The 19,016-nt window shown below is 34.9% G+C and overlaps 1 protein-coding gene across 7 annotated transcripts in view; it reads right to left on the bottom strand.

Moving 5' to 3' along the window:
* Positions 1–648: 648 nt before the first annotated feature.
* The window catches only part of GABPB1 (GA binding protein transcription factor subunit beta 1), a 64,367-nt gene continuing 45,999 nt past the window's right edge, over positions 649–19,016 (bottom strand). For 5 of the 7 annotated variants that reach the window (XM_041730083.1, XM_041730109.1, XM_041730062.1 and 2 more), the window contains exons 7-9: positions 11,578–11,763; positions 8,412–8,527; positions 649–2,162 (exon numbers count right to left, since the gene is read on the bottom strand). In XM_041730083.1, the coding sequence (XP_041586017.1) occupies positions 2,010–2,162; positions 8,412–8,527; positions 11,578–11,763 (455 nt within the window). In that variant the 3' untranslated portion in view covers positions 649–2,009. The remainder of the gene's footprint in view (positions 2,163–8,411; positions 8,528–11,577; positions 11,764–19,016) is intronic. The other 2 variants (XM_041730120.1, XM_041730073.1) reach the window with 1 other exon arrangement.

The following is a 19,016-nucleotide window of genomic DNA, read 5'->3' as shown; positions in this document are numbered from 1 at the left end:
AAAACATAGAAAAAGTGGCTTCATGTTACTGAAAATATGGCCTAGCTTTAGATCATTTAAAATATATGTCAAATTTAGTGAAAAACTGAAAAGGTCTTTTTTTTTTTTTTTTTTTTTTTTTTTATTTATGATAGTCACAGAGAGAAAGAGAGGCAGAGACATAGGCAGAGGGCGAAGCAGGCTCCATGCACCGGGAGCCTGATGTGGGATTCGATCCCGGGTCTCCAGGATCGTGCCCTGGGCCAAAGGCAGGCGCCAAACCGCTGCGCCACCCAGGGATCCCTGAAAAGGTCTTTTTCTCTCCTTTTTAGAATTCTAATATTTGTTCTCAAACCTTTCTAAATTATATGGCCTAGCTTTAGATCATTTAAAATATATGTCAAATTTAGTGAAAAACTGAAAAGGTCTTTTTCTCTCCTTTTTAGAATTCTAATATTTGTTCTCAAACCTTTCTAAATTCACAGATCCTTTTATCACCTTAACAACTATAATAATGCCAGTGAAAGAGCTAGCAGATTCCCAAGAAATTACCTCAAGGATTTTTAAGACACAGTGTGAGGAACATATATTTTCATTCTGGTGGGATATGGCTGTATATACAGAACAACATTTTTAATGTGTGGTCAAAATATAAGTCTACACTGAACATATGTGGAAAAGATATTTAATTGTAAAATAGAAAAGTAGGCCAGAGTACAGTTTTAAGGGTAATTGCTTCTTTATACAGATGGGTAATCTAGAAGGGTCTTAGGATTAAACATTTTCATAAAGCAAAAAGACATTAAAAAACAAAGCAAGAAAAAAAGAGTTTGAAGTTCTGTTTTACAAAAAAAGAATGAACAGTATGTCAGAGTTTAATGTCCATACATTAAGTGGAATTCAACAATATTGTGATGAGAGCAAGTCACAGCACAGACATACAGCTTTCACAGGGAAAAGTAAAAGTTATGTTAGACATATCTATAGCATCACCGTAGTACAAAAAGTTCTTGTTCTACATACAAAAGCATTTTTTTTCCATAAGAATAATTTCCTGGGGGAAATGAGTCCATGAAATATTTCAGAAACCCATATACTCTGAGTATTCCAAAAACATTATCTTAAAATTCAGTGCCTTAAAGTGCTTTCATGTGGAAATCATGATGGAAGGCACAGAATACAGTTTCACATCCCCACTATGAAATTTTCAAAAAAGAATAGATTTTGCAGTTTGCAAATTCAAGTTATCTTGTAAGCTGCTCCTTCTAAGAACATTGTCATTCCAATAAAACCAGCTGCTAGCTTACTTAACTTTCAATGACCTACCGAATAAAAGGATTTTTTTCCCCCTAGTTAACTTTCATCATCTTTGTGGGAAAAATACCTATGCAAGTGATGCATTTTGAAATTATAAAACATGCAGAATATGTACAAACAGAAATTTTAAAAAATATTTGCTTCATATACATGTAAATCTACTTGGGTATAGCTGAAATTGAACAAATATAAAAATTTGCTTTCTAAAAAATGTTTTCAGAGAATCTGAGACAACTTAAAGCTGTACAAAGATTTCCTGGGAGAAATCTTCTCTTCATATAGAAGTTTATACCTACAGGGGTAATTCCAGCATCAGTCCACTACATAATTATTACATAACGTTTGGTCTAATCAACAACGATCACCCTTAAAACTGTTCTGTGTCTGAGAAATTAAGGTTCATACTAAAATCAAAAAGAATTCACAAAAACAGTGGCTTATTGTGTTTTTGGATCTCTTCAACAATCTTTATAACTCATTTGGAACTGTAAAAAAAACAAAAACTATTTACAGAATTCAGTTTTAAATACATTTCACAACTTCTAAAGTAAAGTTTTATGTTACAAGAATTCAGAGCTCATGGCTTAAGTCCGATCATCGATCTGTAGTCTCTTCTGTTATCCTGGCTTCCGGCGACTGCACCTTGCTGTGTACAGTTCAAGACTGTGTTCTTTCTTAACCAAAAGTAAATTCAAATTATGTGTTCATTTCAACTACACAGCTTCTTTATTAGTCTGAAGACGAGTCATAGCTTCTAATTTTTGTCTGTAGGCCTCTGCTTCCTGCTCTTTCTTTAGAAGCTGCTGTCGGTATTTTTGTGCTTCTCGATTTGCTTCATCCAGCTGTTTCTGAAGAGCTTCTCTCTCCTAATTAAAAAAAAAGGTTTTTTCAATTTTTGCATGAATACATGATTAACACATACAAGCATGCATCCTTCAAGCAGAAAAATCTGTAGGAGCTAGATGTAGCCACCTATTGATATTTGCGAGACATCTTGCCCTACCAATTCACTGATAATTAAAGCTCCAAATTTTGTGCTCCACGCTATGACATAGATTAGTTTCTGACCTCAAGGAATCATTCCCTAATTAAAAATAAGATTAACATAATGAACCCAGATTGTGGACTTGTGCTTTTATATGTATGATAAAGACTAGTGAAGAGCTTTAAGAGAGAAATATTACCTCTTCACATCTTTGTGACATTTTGATGTACAGGTATAATAAATTATAAAACAGTTAACACTTATTGAGTACTCATCATGTGAGTAAATAAGGTGATTTCCAATAAGCTTCTAAGACAGTGATGATGCCCATTTTACAGATGAGGAAAACAATGCTTCCAGACGACATAGCTTTTCCATGGTAACACAATTGGGTTTATGAGATTGTAATACTACTGCTTTTAATACTATCTTCCCCTCTGGTAACAAGCAGGATTCCTCATCTCTAAAATGAAGAGTGTTGGTCTAGATTAGTGTTTTCTAAATTATCTTATTTTACAAACCAATAAAATACTAATTTCTCTACTGTGATTCATTAAATTATACAAATATAAAATATATGTATTAAATTCCTCAATAAAGTAGGAGCTAAACACAAATCTAGTCCAATAAAAATGACACCCTTTTCTCCTCCTCACTCTGCCCCTATTCAGTTGCCTAAGGGAAAAAATTTCAAAGACTCCTTTCTCACATCTCTAGTACATGGACAAAAGCTCAACCTGCACAGGCCTAAGCTCAACCTCATTAAGAGGCCTGGGACCTCTTAGTGGGATGGGCCGGGGACTCAGGGTGGGACCATTATTGATCCTAAGAGATGCCAGATTCACACTGGACAAGACACTTGACCAGAGGAAACTGAAGGTGAGGGGTGTACTGGGGAAGAGGACAGTAAGGTCTCTTCCACTGCTTCCTCAACTCGTCCATTGTGAACACCAAAAGATTCCCTCCCTTTCACTATTCACATGGTCTCCAAAGAGGAGCAAATATAATACTCCTTCCTTCTTTGATCCTGTTCCCTTCCCCATATTGGGAATAAAGCTAAATCCAACATATATTTTTCCCCTGGATCCACCAAATGTGGGGATGACTGATTACACAGGTAGTCTCCAAGTCTTCCATTTACATAAAATGTACAAGAAACGTATGCATCCTTCATCTCCAATTTAAGAAATGCCCACATCTTACCCTGCTACCTACCCATTTTTTACCCACTTCTTACCCTTACTCCAGGCAAGATGGCCGAGTAGGAACGAGTCAGAAAGGACACCCAGGAGTCGAGCCTCAGGTAAACAATCAACACCACCACCTTGGCAGTGAACTATGGAGGACTTTGAGCACACCAATGGAAAGGGTAGGAGAGGGGTGCTGCTTCTCCAGGAGCTAGATTGCCACCTCTGGAGTACTCATGCCCATGCATAAGTGTTTTAAAATTTTACATGTGTTAAGAAATAAGATCTTTTGGTAAGGAAAGTTTTGAATTTGGTTAAAAAATATTGGAACACATTCTCTAAGATATCTCTTCATACTAGCTATTCATTAACATTTAGAAACAGCAAGGGATTCACAATTACCCAGAAGATGAAAGCAAACTGAGGTACTCTAACAGGAAATACAGTTTGTTTTCCTTATTGCATATTTTTATTTCAGTTAGAATATATCTTCATATAAATGAAAAGACAGTTCCCTTCTGCATACTAGGCCAAATAAAAGATTCAGGTTACACTGCATTTCTTGACTGTATCTGTAAATCTGAAAGATAAAAGTCCTTAAGCACTACTCCTTGAGTACATTTAACCCTCAAGATTGAAGGCATAGTTAACATTACTAAAGGTTTTTTTTAAGTGTTTACATTTTTTACTTCTCAAGAATATAGGTGTTTGGGGAGAGAATCTTCTTGCCATCTGATTTTCAAAAAAAAATAAAAATCTCTAAAAAGTGGAAAATATCACTTCTTATTTTACTCAGAGACCCTTTGTTTACAAATTTATTTGTTAAAATGTTTACTGAACATATACCATATGCAAGACATTTCCTTAACATAAACAGTAATTTGGTTGTTTCATACATGAATAGTGCACAGACTGACACTTGAGATTTATATTTAAATAGAAATGCCAATCCTATAGCTTTGACCTTTTGCAATAAAAGCACAGTAGAAAGGACTTTGACATTTGTAAATAAACATAACTTCATTTACTAATATGTAATACTAATGTATTTTTCCTTTAACACTGAAGAATTCCAAAAAAGTAAATTTTGATGATAATCACAATTTGGTCACAATAGAGAAGATATTTATCTTACACTACAATTCCAAACCCAAGCAATGGAATAAAAGGGCAAGGGAAGACTCGAGTTTGCTTTTTTATTTTCAAACAAAATTCTTGAATTTGGCTTCAGCTAGCAATTCTCTTGAAACAGTGTTATCATTTTTAATTTTCTAATATTCAAATTTATTTTTACCTTACCTATTATAAGGCAAAAACTCATTATAGTGGTTATCTTCTACCATACTTCAACATAAATTTTGGAAAATAATAATAATAGCAACCTTTAATGAGCACTTATATATGCCCATGATTATACTAGTCCTTTACATCCGTTCTTATTTAAACTTTACAACAATCTGATAAAGTAGGTGCTGTTATTTCTTCCCTGTTACTGACGGGGAAACCAAGCCTTTTTATAAAAGGTTAAATAACCTGATCAAGATAACACAATTAGAAAATTATAAAATATACCCGTAGTCTTAACCATTAAATATTTGTTTAAAAAGAGAGAAACTGGGGCGCCTGGGTGGCTCAGTTGGTTAGGCCTCTGCCTTCGGCTCGGGTCATGATCCTGCGGTCCTGGGATGGAGCCCCACGTTGGGCTTCCTGCTCAGCAAGGAGTCTGCTTCTCCTTCTGCCCCTCCTCCCTCTTGTGTTCTCTCTCACTCACTGTCTTTCTCAAATAAGTGAATAATTATCTTTAAAAAAAAAAGACGGTAGGACTATAGAAAATTTTAAACTTTGGTAGATCAAAAGAATATCAAAAGAAAAACAGACTGAAAAAAATTGCATCAAATAAAACATTATGAAAAATTTACAGAAAACAATTTTTAAAAGAACACTAAGGATTCTCAATCTAGCACTGGTTAGAAGACACCAGTATTTCATTAAAAATAAACTTGCTAACAAACATTCATCTCTAACTCCCCTCGCAAAGAAAAAGCAATGGTATTTTCTGAATTCATACAACTAAATAGAAAAAAATCTGTTACTCCTAATGCACTTATATTTCCTTCCTCCCACATTACAAAAGAATTCATTGATTCCATACATAGCACACTTCTTCCAAAAATATCTTTAATGCAGTAATATCAAGGGGGTGATATACATTATTGCAATTTGGTGTCTTAATCATACCTCCCCTTCAAAAAACAAATCTATTTCATTTGTTATATTGCTATAATGCAGATATAAAAGCTTCAGCATTTATAATACATTTTCTACATTTTAAACCAATTTTGTAGAGATTAATAAACCTCTCCATGTCAGTTAGGAAATTGTAAATATAAAATCTTAACACTTATAAACAGTCACTTTGGTAGTTGCGGACGCAAACATACAGAGAAAACTCACACATGTTAGATTCTGTATAATGAGTTAATTTTTTAATTCCTGTAGAGCAGAGTTCCTCAGTCTCAATTTTGGATATTTTTGGAACAGATAATTCTTTGCTGTGGGGGCTGTCCTGTCCATTGTAGGATGTTTAGCAGTATGTCCAGCCTCTATCCCCTGGAGGTCAGTGGCACGCCTCTAGTTGTGACAACCCAAAATGTCTCCAGACAATGCCAAATGTCCCCTGGGGTCAAAAGTGCCCCAGTTGAGAACCACTGCCCATGAGAAAACTTTTTTAGTTAATGGTTACACTGTCACTTAGAAATATAAAAGTCTTGGGAGTCCAAGACAACTCCACTGGTCATCTATGAAAATAAGTTCAGAAGAGCCACTCCACATATTTATTATAAGGAAAGGATTATCTGGTTTGATAAAAACATGGGAGGCCTCTCTTCATTCTATATCCCCAGCCCACCTACACCATCTATACTTACTGCATGCTTCAAGGGTCTCTCTGTAAAAGCTCTAGAGAGATCACACAACTTTGGCTTGAACATTTTCCATAATGGAGAATAAGATTTCCATTACCCGAAAGCTCTAATTATTAAAAACAGAAAACCCCACTTCTTTAAACCAAGCTAAGACTCCATCTCCCTGAAGTTCTATCCTTGGTTCTAGTTAATTTGTATACCTCAATTCATACCTTCCTGTTACCTGCAATAATTCTCCCTGGTCTCTGAAAGACTAAGAGGGGAATCAGGTTGAACTTTGAGGAAAACAGCAACTCTTACAGGTTATTAGGTAAACAAAGGTACAGGCTGCACAATCATTGTTTGAAATATATAATTTGTTGAATTTAGTAAGTTTATGTTTAATAAGAATTCAAATAATTTTAAAATGTTTTATTTAATAAAGCAAAAAAAATAGTTAAAGCAAAGTACATGACAAACTTTTCACCTTATGCACCAGAAAAGATCATCTGACACACACACACAAAAAAAAAACACTTAAAAGATTACTAAAGGGCACTTGGGTGGCTCAGTTAGTTAAGTGTCTTTCTTCAGCTCAGGTCATGATCCCAGGGTCCTGGGACTGAGCCCTGCAGCAGGCTCCCTGTTCTGCAGGGAGTCTGCTTCTCCTTCTCCCTCTGCTCCTCTCCACTGCTTGTGTGCTCTCTCTCTCTAATACATCAATAACATCTTTTTTAAAAAATTACTAAATAATAATTATGTTGATACTGTTCAATGGAATATAAGAACTTCTGTGTACTGAATATCATTTTAAATTTTGAAGAAACAAAACAACTTATCCTCAATAATTAAAGTCATACTTTTTACCAAACACTCTGGTTAAGCCATGAATTGGATTCTTGCTAAACTCAATAATATATTCTTTGTGATTGGCTTAAAGATGTGCCAGCATTATATTTAAATGAACTGGAGCAAAAATATATTCTAGTTGTCCTCAATCAGAATTATGTTGCTTTTTAGTGACTTTTTAAAAAAAATCCTCTTTTCTATGAAACAAGACACATAAGAATTCTTAGATGTTCACTAATATTACTATTTAAGATATTCAGCAACATTTACTGGTTACATATATCAGATATTTGGAATATGTGCATAATGAGTATGCTGACTTTTAAAATTCTAACAAAATCTCCAAAATGCAGATATTGTTATCCAAAAACTAATCTGAGAGAAAATAAAAATGATATTCAGAAAGGTAAGATAACTTGCCTCAAAGCCAATAGAGGCAAAGGGTGGAATTTGAATCCAGCTCATTCAAGTCCAGGGTTCTTTACACTGCAATTGATCTTTCAAAGTTATTCCAGAATAAATTTATTTTTACTTATATGAGTGAATATCAAATTCAGGTAACAGTTTTATTTACAGTCATGTAATAAAAAAACCTGTGAGGCACTATAGTTTGGTTCCACTTCTAAACTAGTTTGGGTAGAGGGAGGAAAAAGCTGAATCCTATCAACTGCTAGTCTCAACTTAAATTCCTTATTAAAGAATTTAACAGTGAAATAAGTAGTTATTTACGGCTTTTTAAAAAATAACCTAGTCAACAAACATCAACCTTTTTAAAAGGATCCTCCAGCCCACATAGGCGTTTTGCATTTGACTTTTGAAAGAAAAGAATGTTTTTTGTCAATACACTGTGACATTTCCTTTAGTGACTTGTGAGAATGATACATGTAAATTAAACAGAAAATAAAGGATGGAGTGCAAGAACCAAATTCATTACAATGTTATCACAAGGACAGACTTTGTTATAAACAAATTCTTCACTCATTCATTCATTCATTCAATATTTATTTATTGAGGGCTTGCTATATGTATAAGCAAATAATTAGACAAAATAATACTACGTACTTTCATTCTGTATCAAAACAGTACTGTCAGTAAGTAATAAATATAAAAGACCAAAAATATATATAGAAAAGCAAAGTGAATTTATTTTGGATGACCGCAGCAAAACACACCGGGTAAAAGACTCCTTACTTCTATTTCTGCAGATTCCACCCGGTTTTCAATTATTTCGATACATTGTCTCTTAGCTGGTGGTTCTTCACTTATAACAGTTTCTTCAGCAATGTCCGTTGCTGGTACTGTTAATACTAAAATAAAAAAATGTACACATTACTTCATTTTCAGATAAGTTTAGTAGAAATAAAACTAGTGTGACATTGTTGATGTAACTCATCTAAAAGAAACATGTCCCAATAGTTTCAAAGCATTAATTTGCTTTATGAGCACGTCCGTATTTGTCTTCATTAAAAATGAACACTATTTGTTTAAAGCACCTATATTTTTTAAAAATTCTACAGATAATCTATTCATCATACAGCTAAAAATCAAACCAATAAGCATGATGGAGTCACTTTTATTGGTTTCTTGTTATTGTTCTTGTGTTAATTTATATAAAAACAAACATGAATATACATTCTCGTTTTTCTGTCTTCTACAAAAGGCAACATTCATAGAAACAATAGAGACACTGCTGTGCCTCTGCTTTCTTCAATCCATGTATCTAGGGTATCTTTCATCGGTACATACAGAGCCTGCTTTTCTTTAGCTGCATAATATTCCACTGTGTGGATACAGTATTATGAATGTTGTCGGTTTATAAGTGTCGCTTGTTTTTCTTTTGGGTTGTCGGACTTTGTCCTTAAGTTTTAGTATTTCTTTATACAGATGTAAATATATATATACATAGAGAGAGAGAGGCTGTCCTTGCTCTACAGCAGGCAGTAGGGGACCACAGAGATGACTGTGAGAGCTGGAACTGCAAAGCAATTATAATAATCCATGGGGAGGGCATCCTTGGGTGGCTCAGCAGTTTAGCGCCTGCCTTTGGCCCAGGGCGCGATCCTGGAGTCCAGGGATCAAGTCCTGCGTCAGGCTCCCGGCATGGAGCCTGCTTCTCCCTCTGCCTGTGTCTCTGCCTCTCTCTCTCTGTCTATCGTGAATAAATAAATAAAATCTTTAAAAATAAATAAATAAATAAGTAAATAAATAAATAAAATAATCCATGGGAAAAGTTACAATTGTGTTACAGTCTTTAAAGTTTTTTGTCAACATATTAAAAACTCTGTCATTTATCAATGTATACAGAAATGGAAAAAAGTAAACTAGTACATTGTAATTTAAAACATTACTAATATTGAGAATTAAAGTGTTTTTTTTTTTAACTTTTAACTTAAATGTAACTTTACATTATACTTCTAAATTAATGCAAGAAGAATTGAGAACCTTACATCTGCTTCATTGGACTGCCTACAGAGACTGTATATATTCATTCACATGTCAGTTATGCATTTTTGAATTATGGAGCCTTCAAAAGTTTACTTTAATATTTAGTAAGCGCCTCTCATTAAGTTTCCTTATTCTTCTTCCCTTCTCCTCCCATTAATACAAACTTCAGGATCAATTTGACTAGTTCCAGGAAAAACCTTGTTAGTCTCTGTTATGGGTTGAACTGTGTCCTCGAAACTAAAGACTTAAGTCCTAACCCCCAATACCACAACATGACTGTATTTGGATATCGGGCCTTTAATGAGGTAAATAAGGTAGAATAAGGTCAAGTGAGTGAGCCCTAACCCAGTAAGACTGGTGTGCTTTTGAGAAGCAGAGATTAAGACACAGACAACACTAGCAGACTGAGGGACGACCACACAAGGATACAGCGAGGAGGCAGCCATCCACAAGCCAAGGACAAAGGCCTCAGAAGAAACCAAACTTGCCAACACCTTGATCTTGGATTTCAAAACTCTAGCACTGTGAGAAGATAAATTTCTGTAGTCGTTCAGTCTGTGGTATTTTGTTGTGGCAGCCCTAGCAAACTAAAATAGACTTTTTTTTTTCATGGCATGTTACATTTATAAATTAACTCAGGAAGAATGGAGAGCTTTATGATAGTGAATCCTCTCATCCAAAAACATGGCATTTCTTTCCATTTGTTCATGGGATGAGATTAGTCTGTATAATGTCAGTTTTTAGAAACATTATATGCTTGATATAAACTGCAAGTTTTCTTATTTCTATATAATTAGTTCTTTGGGGAAAAAAAAGAATTATTTCTTTGAAGCTTTGTGAAAGCATCTGGGCCTGATCCAAATCTTGGATGAGCCATCAGCAGATTTCTGCAAAACAGAAGAGAATGGCTTCCCAGTTTTCACAGGTAAGGCGTTCCTCTTCTTCTGCTAAAGCAACTTTTTCCTGAGACCTGGCCACTCTACAGAGCCATAACTCCTCTGTCACTCTAAGCCAAACCTGGTTTAGGAGAACTTCTAGCTCTAGCCCTTCCCTTTCCCAATTCCTTCACTGGCCATAAAAGGTGCACAGTCTCTGTAATCCTAATCATTTTCTAAAAGGTTATAGGTGTGCATACACATTTTGTGTGTTGGAGGGGGGCACTGGGTACAAGGCAATGCTAGCTCAGATAGGAATTTTCTGCACCTTCTCCTTCTTCCTCAAGCATCCATGCCCTACCCTACCTCAGACCTACTGATAGTACTCCAATGCAGAGTGGGCCCTGTCTTGCTGTGTATTTATTGCTAATCTTTGAGCTCAATCTCTTCTCCTTTCTTGATGCACCACTGTTGAGTTTTCATGAGGGTTCTCTTGCCCTGGCTCTAATGGTCTTAGATGTTTTCGGCAGCACCTAAAATAGGGAATTTTATGGTTTCCTCAGCCTTTTACGGTCACTGAGAATGTAGCTGGGGCTTTTGTTTAATCTATCTTCTACTCTCAGCAGTTTCCAAGAGGGAAAAAATGAGAAAATTACCAACAAAGCTGCTAAAAGTAGCTACCACATTCCTACTGTAAGTCCTAAGTCCAACCTCTTTGTAAGGAGCCTTTTCTTATATGGTATTTTTAAAAGACTGTATGATATCTGAACTGCAATAAATAGCATAAGGAATTACTGTCCAAAGTGGATTCTGAATTATTTACTTAAGTTTATTTTCCAACCAGAATACTTGGGAGCCAATTCCTCTTTCCACCTAGATAAACTCAGAGAAAGCAAGCTAATTTCAATACTAACCCAAGCAAATAAAATTAGTCAATGAAATCTATTGCAAAAGATTACAAAAACAAAATCTAAGGCAAAAATAAATGCCAAACACTGAGAATAAATTCAAACTTCATGCACATGCCTACTACCAACCTTGTTGTCCATCTGGCATGGTCACAATGATGGGCTGACCTATTCCACTGGTTGGAATGGAGTGCAAATTTCCAAGCTGAATTCCATCTGTGACTATTGTGATGACTTGCTGACCACCTGAACTAACTACTTGTTGAATGGCACCATCGACAGATTCTGCAGTAACTACCTCCTCCGTAGCCACTACTGGAAAAAAAAAAAAAGTAAAAATCAGTGAACATACATAAAAATAAATATGACTAGTTCATTTTTGCTTTGCTACTTTTGCTTTCCCTGTTTTGTTCTGACACAGAAAAGCTTTTACATGGTTTTTATTAAATCCACTCTTCCGTGGTGCTGTATATATCTATATAGATAATGGACTACAAGTCCCACAATTTATAATTAACTGAGTTGTGACTACACAGGTGTATATCTAACTACACATGCATATATTTAAATAAACAGTATTTATATTGTTTATATGAGGTACAAAATTTATATAATCTCCTAAGATCATAGATATAACACAGGTTATACCTGCTTAATAAAATTTTATAATCCAAAAGAGAATTTTGTATGTGGTTGTACTCCATTTATATTTACATGAGTTATTTGCCAGTTATATTTACATGAGTTGAATGCATTTCCATGTTCAATGAAACACGAAAATCTGTATTTTTCAAGTAAACAGAATAAACAGTATTCCCTTTTTGGATTATGTGAGAAAGGGGTTGCCTTGATAGCAAGTGGCACACAGGTCAAGTACTGTAATGATAGTGAATAATATATTAAAATTCATATAAATAAAATCCAAAGAATGTTAATATCTTGTAAGAGGCCCAGAGAGGATTCTGGCAGCTGAAAACGGCACCCCTGATTCACCTGGGCAAAGAAATCACAATTTAATACTGCCAAAATCCTTTCCCACAAGCAATCCTGTGAAATCCACAGGCAATACTGATCCCAAAAGACCTATGGGCAGGAACATTCCCAGCAGCTACACTCATGATAATAATAAACTTGAAACCACCGGATATCCATCAAAAGAAGAAGGATAAACAGACTCTGGTAGATTAATACAATGGAATACTACCCAGCAATTAAAACGACTAAATGCAAAACATAGATAAATCTGACAAAAATCATGCTCACTGATATAAATCAGATACAAAATATATATTGCCTTCTTCCCATTTATAAACTAAGCAGTGATTATACAAGAGTAACCACTCTGAGATAATTTATTACACTATACACTGATGATCTATGTACTTTTCTGTATGCTTATTACACTTCAATAAAGAAGCAGCAAAAGGAATAATGACAATAATGGATTATAACACAATGAATCTTCAAAAATCCATTTGTCCATAATAATACTTAGTGAAAAGGGAGAGAAAAGGGGAAGGAGGAAAGATCTTCTTGATAGAAGAATGACATCTAATTAACAAAATAAGAAAAATTATCACTGTAACCTCCAATGTAGTAATTGATTCAAGCAAGGGTCACCAGTGGATGTTAAAACCACTGAAATGTTTCAAGAAACAAGATATTCATATATTTTCAAAGTATCACAGCAAAGATTACTAAGGGGTAAAGGTGCCTATAAAGACCTAGCAATAAAAAAAAAAAAAAAAAAAAGACCTAGCAATGACCACTCTCACAAAGTGGTCATTATCAGGATGGCCTGACATGTACCTGCTGATGTGATGCAATTGGACATTACAAAATATCACTTGTGTTCTTCCTGGAAATGTGTGGCCTGCATCTAATTATTATGAAACAAATGAATCCAGAATGAAATGACTGTGCATGCAATGGGCGCAGACTTCACAAAGATTTCAATGTAAGAAAGAAAAAGCTAAGCAGTGGTAGGGCTACCCTAAGCTGGGGGAAACTAAAAAAGACACAACCAAATACAATGTCTGAACTTCGGATCCTGGATGAAAAACAAACACTTACAAAGGATATTCTGGGGATAACTGAGGAAACTTGAATATGGACCACATGTCAGATACTGTTACTAAATTAATGTTGATGCTTTTAGGAAATACAATGGAGCTAAGAATATGTAACAGGCTGTCCTTGGTCTTGGGAGATACATGCTGAATATTTAAGGATGAGATGTCATGGTATCTGAAGCTCATTTCAGGCATAATAAAAGTGCATGCATGTCTGTGTGTGTACATGCAGGTGTGGCAAGATTTTAACAGCTGTATAACAGTACAAGTAAAAGGTATAAAGTTTATCCTCCTTTTTTTCTACAGGCTTGAAAACTGTCATTCTAAAAAAAATGTTTTAATATAACAATATATATAATTCTGAAAAATAATTATAAATTATAAAAAATAATTCAATATAATTCTGAAAAAAGAAATTACATAAAAAACTATCTCCAAATGATATGGTTTTTTTTCCATGGATTATCTGATGCAAAACTTTACAAAAGTGCAATTAAAAAAACATTCTCTCCTGAGTCATGTTTCCTACCAGCACAGGGGCTCTGAAACATGCTAAATTGGTACCAACTCCCAGTAGAACATCGTAGGTATCAATGAACTCCTTTGTTATAAAAGTATTGAGACCCTAGTTCTCAAAGATGTACTCATGGTATGGTAACAGACCTGGCTGTAACCCTGTGATTCTGTTATGTGGTAATCAAGGGTCACAGTACAAACTACAAAAGAGAATACTAAAAATTCAAAAAAACCTTTATGTTTTGAGTTCTCTCATTTTTGTTTCTCTTAAACTATAATTAGGCTTTATCACCAAGCACTTATGAAAATTTCAGGAAGATGATTATAAAATGAAATGTAGGGCATAAAATAGTAATAAATTCAACAGAACTACTAAGGTTTTCAAACACATGAACCATTGCTTTGATTTTTCTTAAAAATATCCATATGAAAAAGAAGTGTTCACTCTGGTTGAATGCTAACTACAAGTAGTACTTTAAAGCATAATCATATGTAAGGCATTTCTGAGATCACACACAATCAAGCCATAACTCAAGAACTTTCATCTTTGCACTATTCCCAATGACTATCATTAAAATAATAGAGTTCCTCCCTTTCATCTAAAAAGTTTTCTTTTTAAGTTGTGCTATGGTAAGGAATTTGAGAAAAAATTATAAGGAAACCAATTATGTAAGAAGACAGTGTCCCCCAGAAACCCTAAGAACAGCCCAACAGTGAAATGTTGAAACACATAATAAAAAACCTAAAAACTTTAAAAAGAGTGTTATTTAAAACACACACACACAGACACACACACACCCCTAACTGTAAAACCCCTGGATAAAAAAATAAGTGTAATATTCATTGATCAAAATCAAAAGTTAGATTGTAATATATAAAGAGAGCCCATATAGCCTACAGGGTTGTTGAGAATACCTGAAATCTCTGTTTTTATAATGCCATAAAATTCAAATAATACAGAGGAAAAAACTATCTTTAAAATGATTTGAAGATTGAAAAGTCTACATATAAATGTTTCAATGCTAGAAACTGTGTTCACTGAAAACATTTCAAAGATATTGGGCCTACAACTGTACTTAAAATTAAAAACAAAAGAGTAAAACTAAAACAATCTTATGAAGCCCAGTAACTTCTCCCTTAAAGTCAATTCACTTTTACTGATCTAGCTTAGGAAGAGCAGAAAAGCAATGTGTAGAGGGGACCTAATGTGTAATTCAAATTTCACTATTAGAAGAAAGGAGGGAAAAAAAAAAAAAAAAAGAAGAAAGGAGGGAAACCACCACCAGATGCCTTACTCCTCTGGAAAAACACCTAATTAACAGAAGTTGCTCTAAAGTTAAAAAGAAGAGTGGTCACAGATGTCTATTTAATCAAGCAATTATATAGCTGAGCCATAAAAAAGAATAAGGTTAAGCAAAGCAAAATAAATATAAGACTTCAGGCTACAGCCAAAAAATGTTGTTGTTGTTGTCTGGTGCAAAATGGTGGTTTTATCAAAGCAGGAGGATAGGACCCATGAGTAGAAAGAGCTGTTGACCCAGAAATGTGAGGAGCAACTGATTGATTATACACTTTGGGGTTGGGGATAGTAAAAGGAAGGGAATTCCAAAAGGACTTTCATATGCTAAAGAAGACTCACAGGATACCCGAGCCTTGCTATTGTCAAACCAGGTTATCTTTCCCCTCTGATATGGGAGAGCTTGGTTCTTGTCTCACGGAGTCGAAGAATGAATCTCGCAGACACAGGAGAGTGAGAAAAGGAACAGAACTTTATTAAGTAAAGATAGAGAGAAAGCTCTCAGAAGTGAGAGGGGTCCCAACAGGGTTGCTCCAAAAAATATTGTTTTATTAAAGAGTTTACTTAAAAAGGATCAAACTACACTACAGATGTATGGCCTATATCTAATCAATTATAACTTCCAATTCTATATCCCAAATGATCCTCAAATTTATTCACTTCTTATCTCTTTGCCAAATCCTAATCCATGTTCCCACCATCTCCTTCTGAGTTGACTGCATTAGACTCCTAACTGAACTCCCTTTCAGAGCCTCTCAAAGTAATCATTTTCAAAGTCCTTCATAATCTTACCTTCAACCACCATGAGTTAACTTTTTCATGGGCAACGCCACACTGGCCTCTGAAGTGCCCTGAAAGGACAAGCTCTTCCTGACCTCAAAAGATTTCCATATGTCCCTCTTCTTCAAATATTCTTCCCCCAATGTTTGTTCTACTAATTCCTACTTAATCTTTAATTAAATTGTTTCTTCCTCTAGGAAGATTCTCTGACCCACCAGACTAGGTGAAAATCCTGCCTTCTGTACAGGTAGCACTAATCAGTTACTCACCCAGGTGAGTAACATCTTGTTTTACCAAAAGACTACATGTTCCACAAGAGCTGGGATTGTATCTGATTGTTTACCATTTTTCTCTCTAGCACCAAGCAGAGTAACCAGGTCATAAGAGATGTTCAACAAAAATCTGTTCAATGAATGAATAAATAATAATTTTCTCATAAATGAATAGCTGTTTATAAACAGTAAGTGGAAATTTTAGCACAAGAACAGTTCTGAGTTATTCCTTTAACCCAAAACATGATTTAACCCTCCATGAATTTTTCTGTTTGTACATCTTTCTTTAGTTTTAAAGCAAAAAAAGGGAGTAAAGTATGCATTGTCTGGAGTTTTGATTTTTCAAAGAGAAAATTACTTGTAACAGGGTGGCCTGTAAGCTTTAGTAGAAAAACAGGATAACGGTAACTGCCTCTGCTCATTAGTAAAGACTGTACTACACAGTGGTGGTTCTCCTTATGAGGAAAAAGACAGCTGCAAACTTCCAAAGAAAATTTGTTTACTTTTCTGTATCTTCATCTTGGTATAACTTTGAAAATGGAATGAACTGGAATGAGTTCTCATCTACCTAAATCCCTATATCCTATCCATTAAAGGAAGACATAGGAAACAAAACATTTGTTTCAACAGACTGCTTCAACAGACACACCTCAGGAGTAAGGGCAAGAATAGCAGTGCTTTTGTTTGATACAGGACAAAATGATAATTACACAAATAGTTATTCCTATCACAAACCAAATGATAAACATTGTAGAAGAGATAAGTCCACTGATCACCAAGAAACTGCAGTATATTATAGTGGTCACAGTCACACAACTTGGGAATCAATCAGACCTTGAGCACAAAACTCCTTTCACCACTTACTGGCCATGCTACTTTGAGTAAAATTATTTAACCTCATAAATCTCAGCTTCATCATATATAAAATGAGAGTACTATTTTATTTCCCAGATCCTAACTAGGATGTCCTTGAAAAAATATACACATTTTCTAAACTCAGAATGAGCCTGACAACTAATGTTAAAAGAAACTGAACAGTAGGGATGCCTGGGTGGCTCAGTGGCTGAGCATCTGCCTTTGGCTCAGGGTGTGATCCTGGAGTCCCGGGATTGAGTCCCACATCGGGCTCCCTGCATGAAGCCTGCTTCTCACTCTGCCTATATCTCTGCCTCTCTCTCTCTCTCTGTCTCCCATGAATAAATAAATAAAATCTTTAAAAAAAAAGAAAAAGAAACTGAACAGCCATGAAGCAGAGCAATAATTAGCCTGAGCATGTGGAAATTGAGCCATGAGAAGCTATTTCTTTATCTGATTACACAACTCAGCTGAGTTATTTACGCTGGTGGCAATGTACTCACCTGAACTTTAACTTAATTCAAGCTCCAAAAAGATTCCATTATGACATAGCATTGAAATGAAAAAACTACTGCACTCACAAAAGACTGTAAATCACACGTGATAAGAGTCAACTGAAATTCCCAATCTCTCAGACTAGACCATATATAACATTTTCAAAAGTAAAAGTTAGAGAAGTTGGTATGACTAATTCACAGAGCCAAACATCTAAATGTCAAAATTTCAGCTGACCTTCAAGAAAATTTGCTTAATTTTCAGAAATACATACTTGCATTAAAGACAAAAAAAAAAAAAAAAAGTTTAATCAAATAGAAACCACCAATGAAAATCATTTTCTTTGCTATGCTTATGCAATGACAGAGATGCTAAAGAGACCCAGGCACAGGTTATAAAATCAGCACATCCAATATGATGATGCACATAACTGCTAATAGCCGAAAGTAATTCTAAAAAATCTGGCAACTCTCAAATAGAAAGACTTAGGGATGTCTGGATGGCCCAGTGGTGGAGTATCTGCCTTTGGCTCAGGTTGTGATTCCGGGGTCCTGGGACTGAGTTCCACATCAGGCTTTCTGGAGGAAGCCTGCTTCTCTCTCTGCCTATGTCCCTGCCTTTCTCTCTGTGTGTCTCATGAATAAATAAATAAAATATTTAAAATATATATATTTTTGTATATAAAGGCATACATATATACATTATATATGTATAAAGGCTTAGATTCAAACATTGATTATAATGCTAAAGAAGCTGGAGAATAAATAAATGTTTATTATTGCTAGTTAGTAAAGGGAAGAGAGAGAGAGTAAAGTGAGAAAGGTATAGTCTTCCCCCTGAAAAAAACATGTTTCAGTCACGGGCACCTTAAAGAGTCAAATCCAGTAACAGATATCTTCAAGCTTTTTGGTGAGGATTCAGTGAGATCATAAGTAATACATTTACCATAGGGCACAGCACAGGATTAAGCACTCAATGAGCTGTTGTCATTACTGTTGTCATGGGTCACAATTTGAAAAAAACCACAAATTTAAATACTGAATGATAACAAAGTATTCTTTTATGAGCACTGATCCAATAATGGCCTAAGCTACAGTGAGAAGAATAATTTTGTGAAATTTTTTAAATTCCCTAATTAAAAAAACATTTACTTATTTAATAATTATAGCAAGAACTATTTTGCTTATGTCTAAACTGTTTATCATCGTTCACCATCAGGTTATCCTTTAATGGTGGTGCTGGCATGCTACTTCCTAGTTCTGTCAGTAAGATTCTGTGTCA

This window comes from Vulpes lagopus, chromosome 2, assembly GCF_018345385.1.
Source record: "Vulpes lagopus strain Blue_001 chromosome 2, ASM1834538v1, whole genome shotgun sequence".
In the NCBI taxonomy this organism is placed as follows: Eukaryota; Metazoa; Chordata; class Mammalia; order Carnivora; family Canidae; genus Vulpes; species Vulpes lagopus.
Note: the sequence above shows the minus strand (reverse complement) of the source record. Positions and strands in the feature narration are given on the sequence as shown.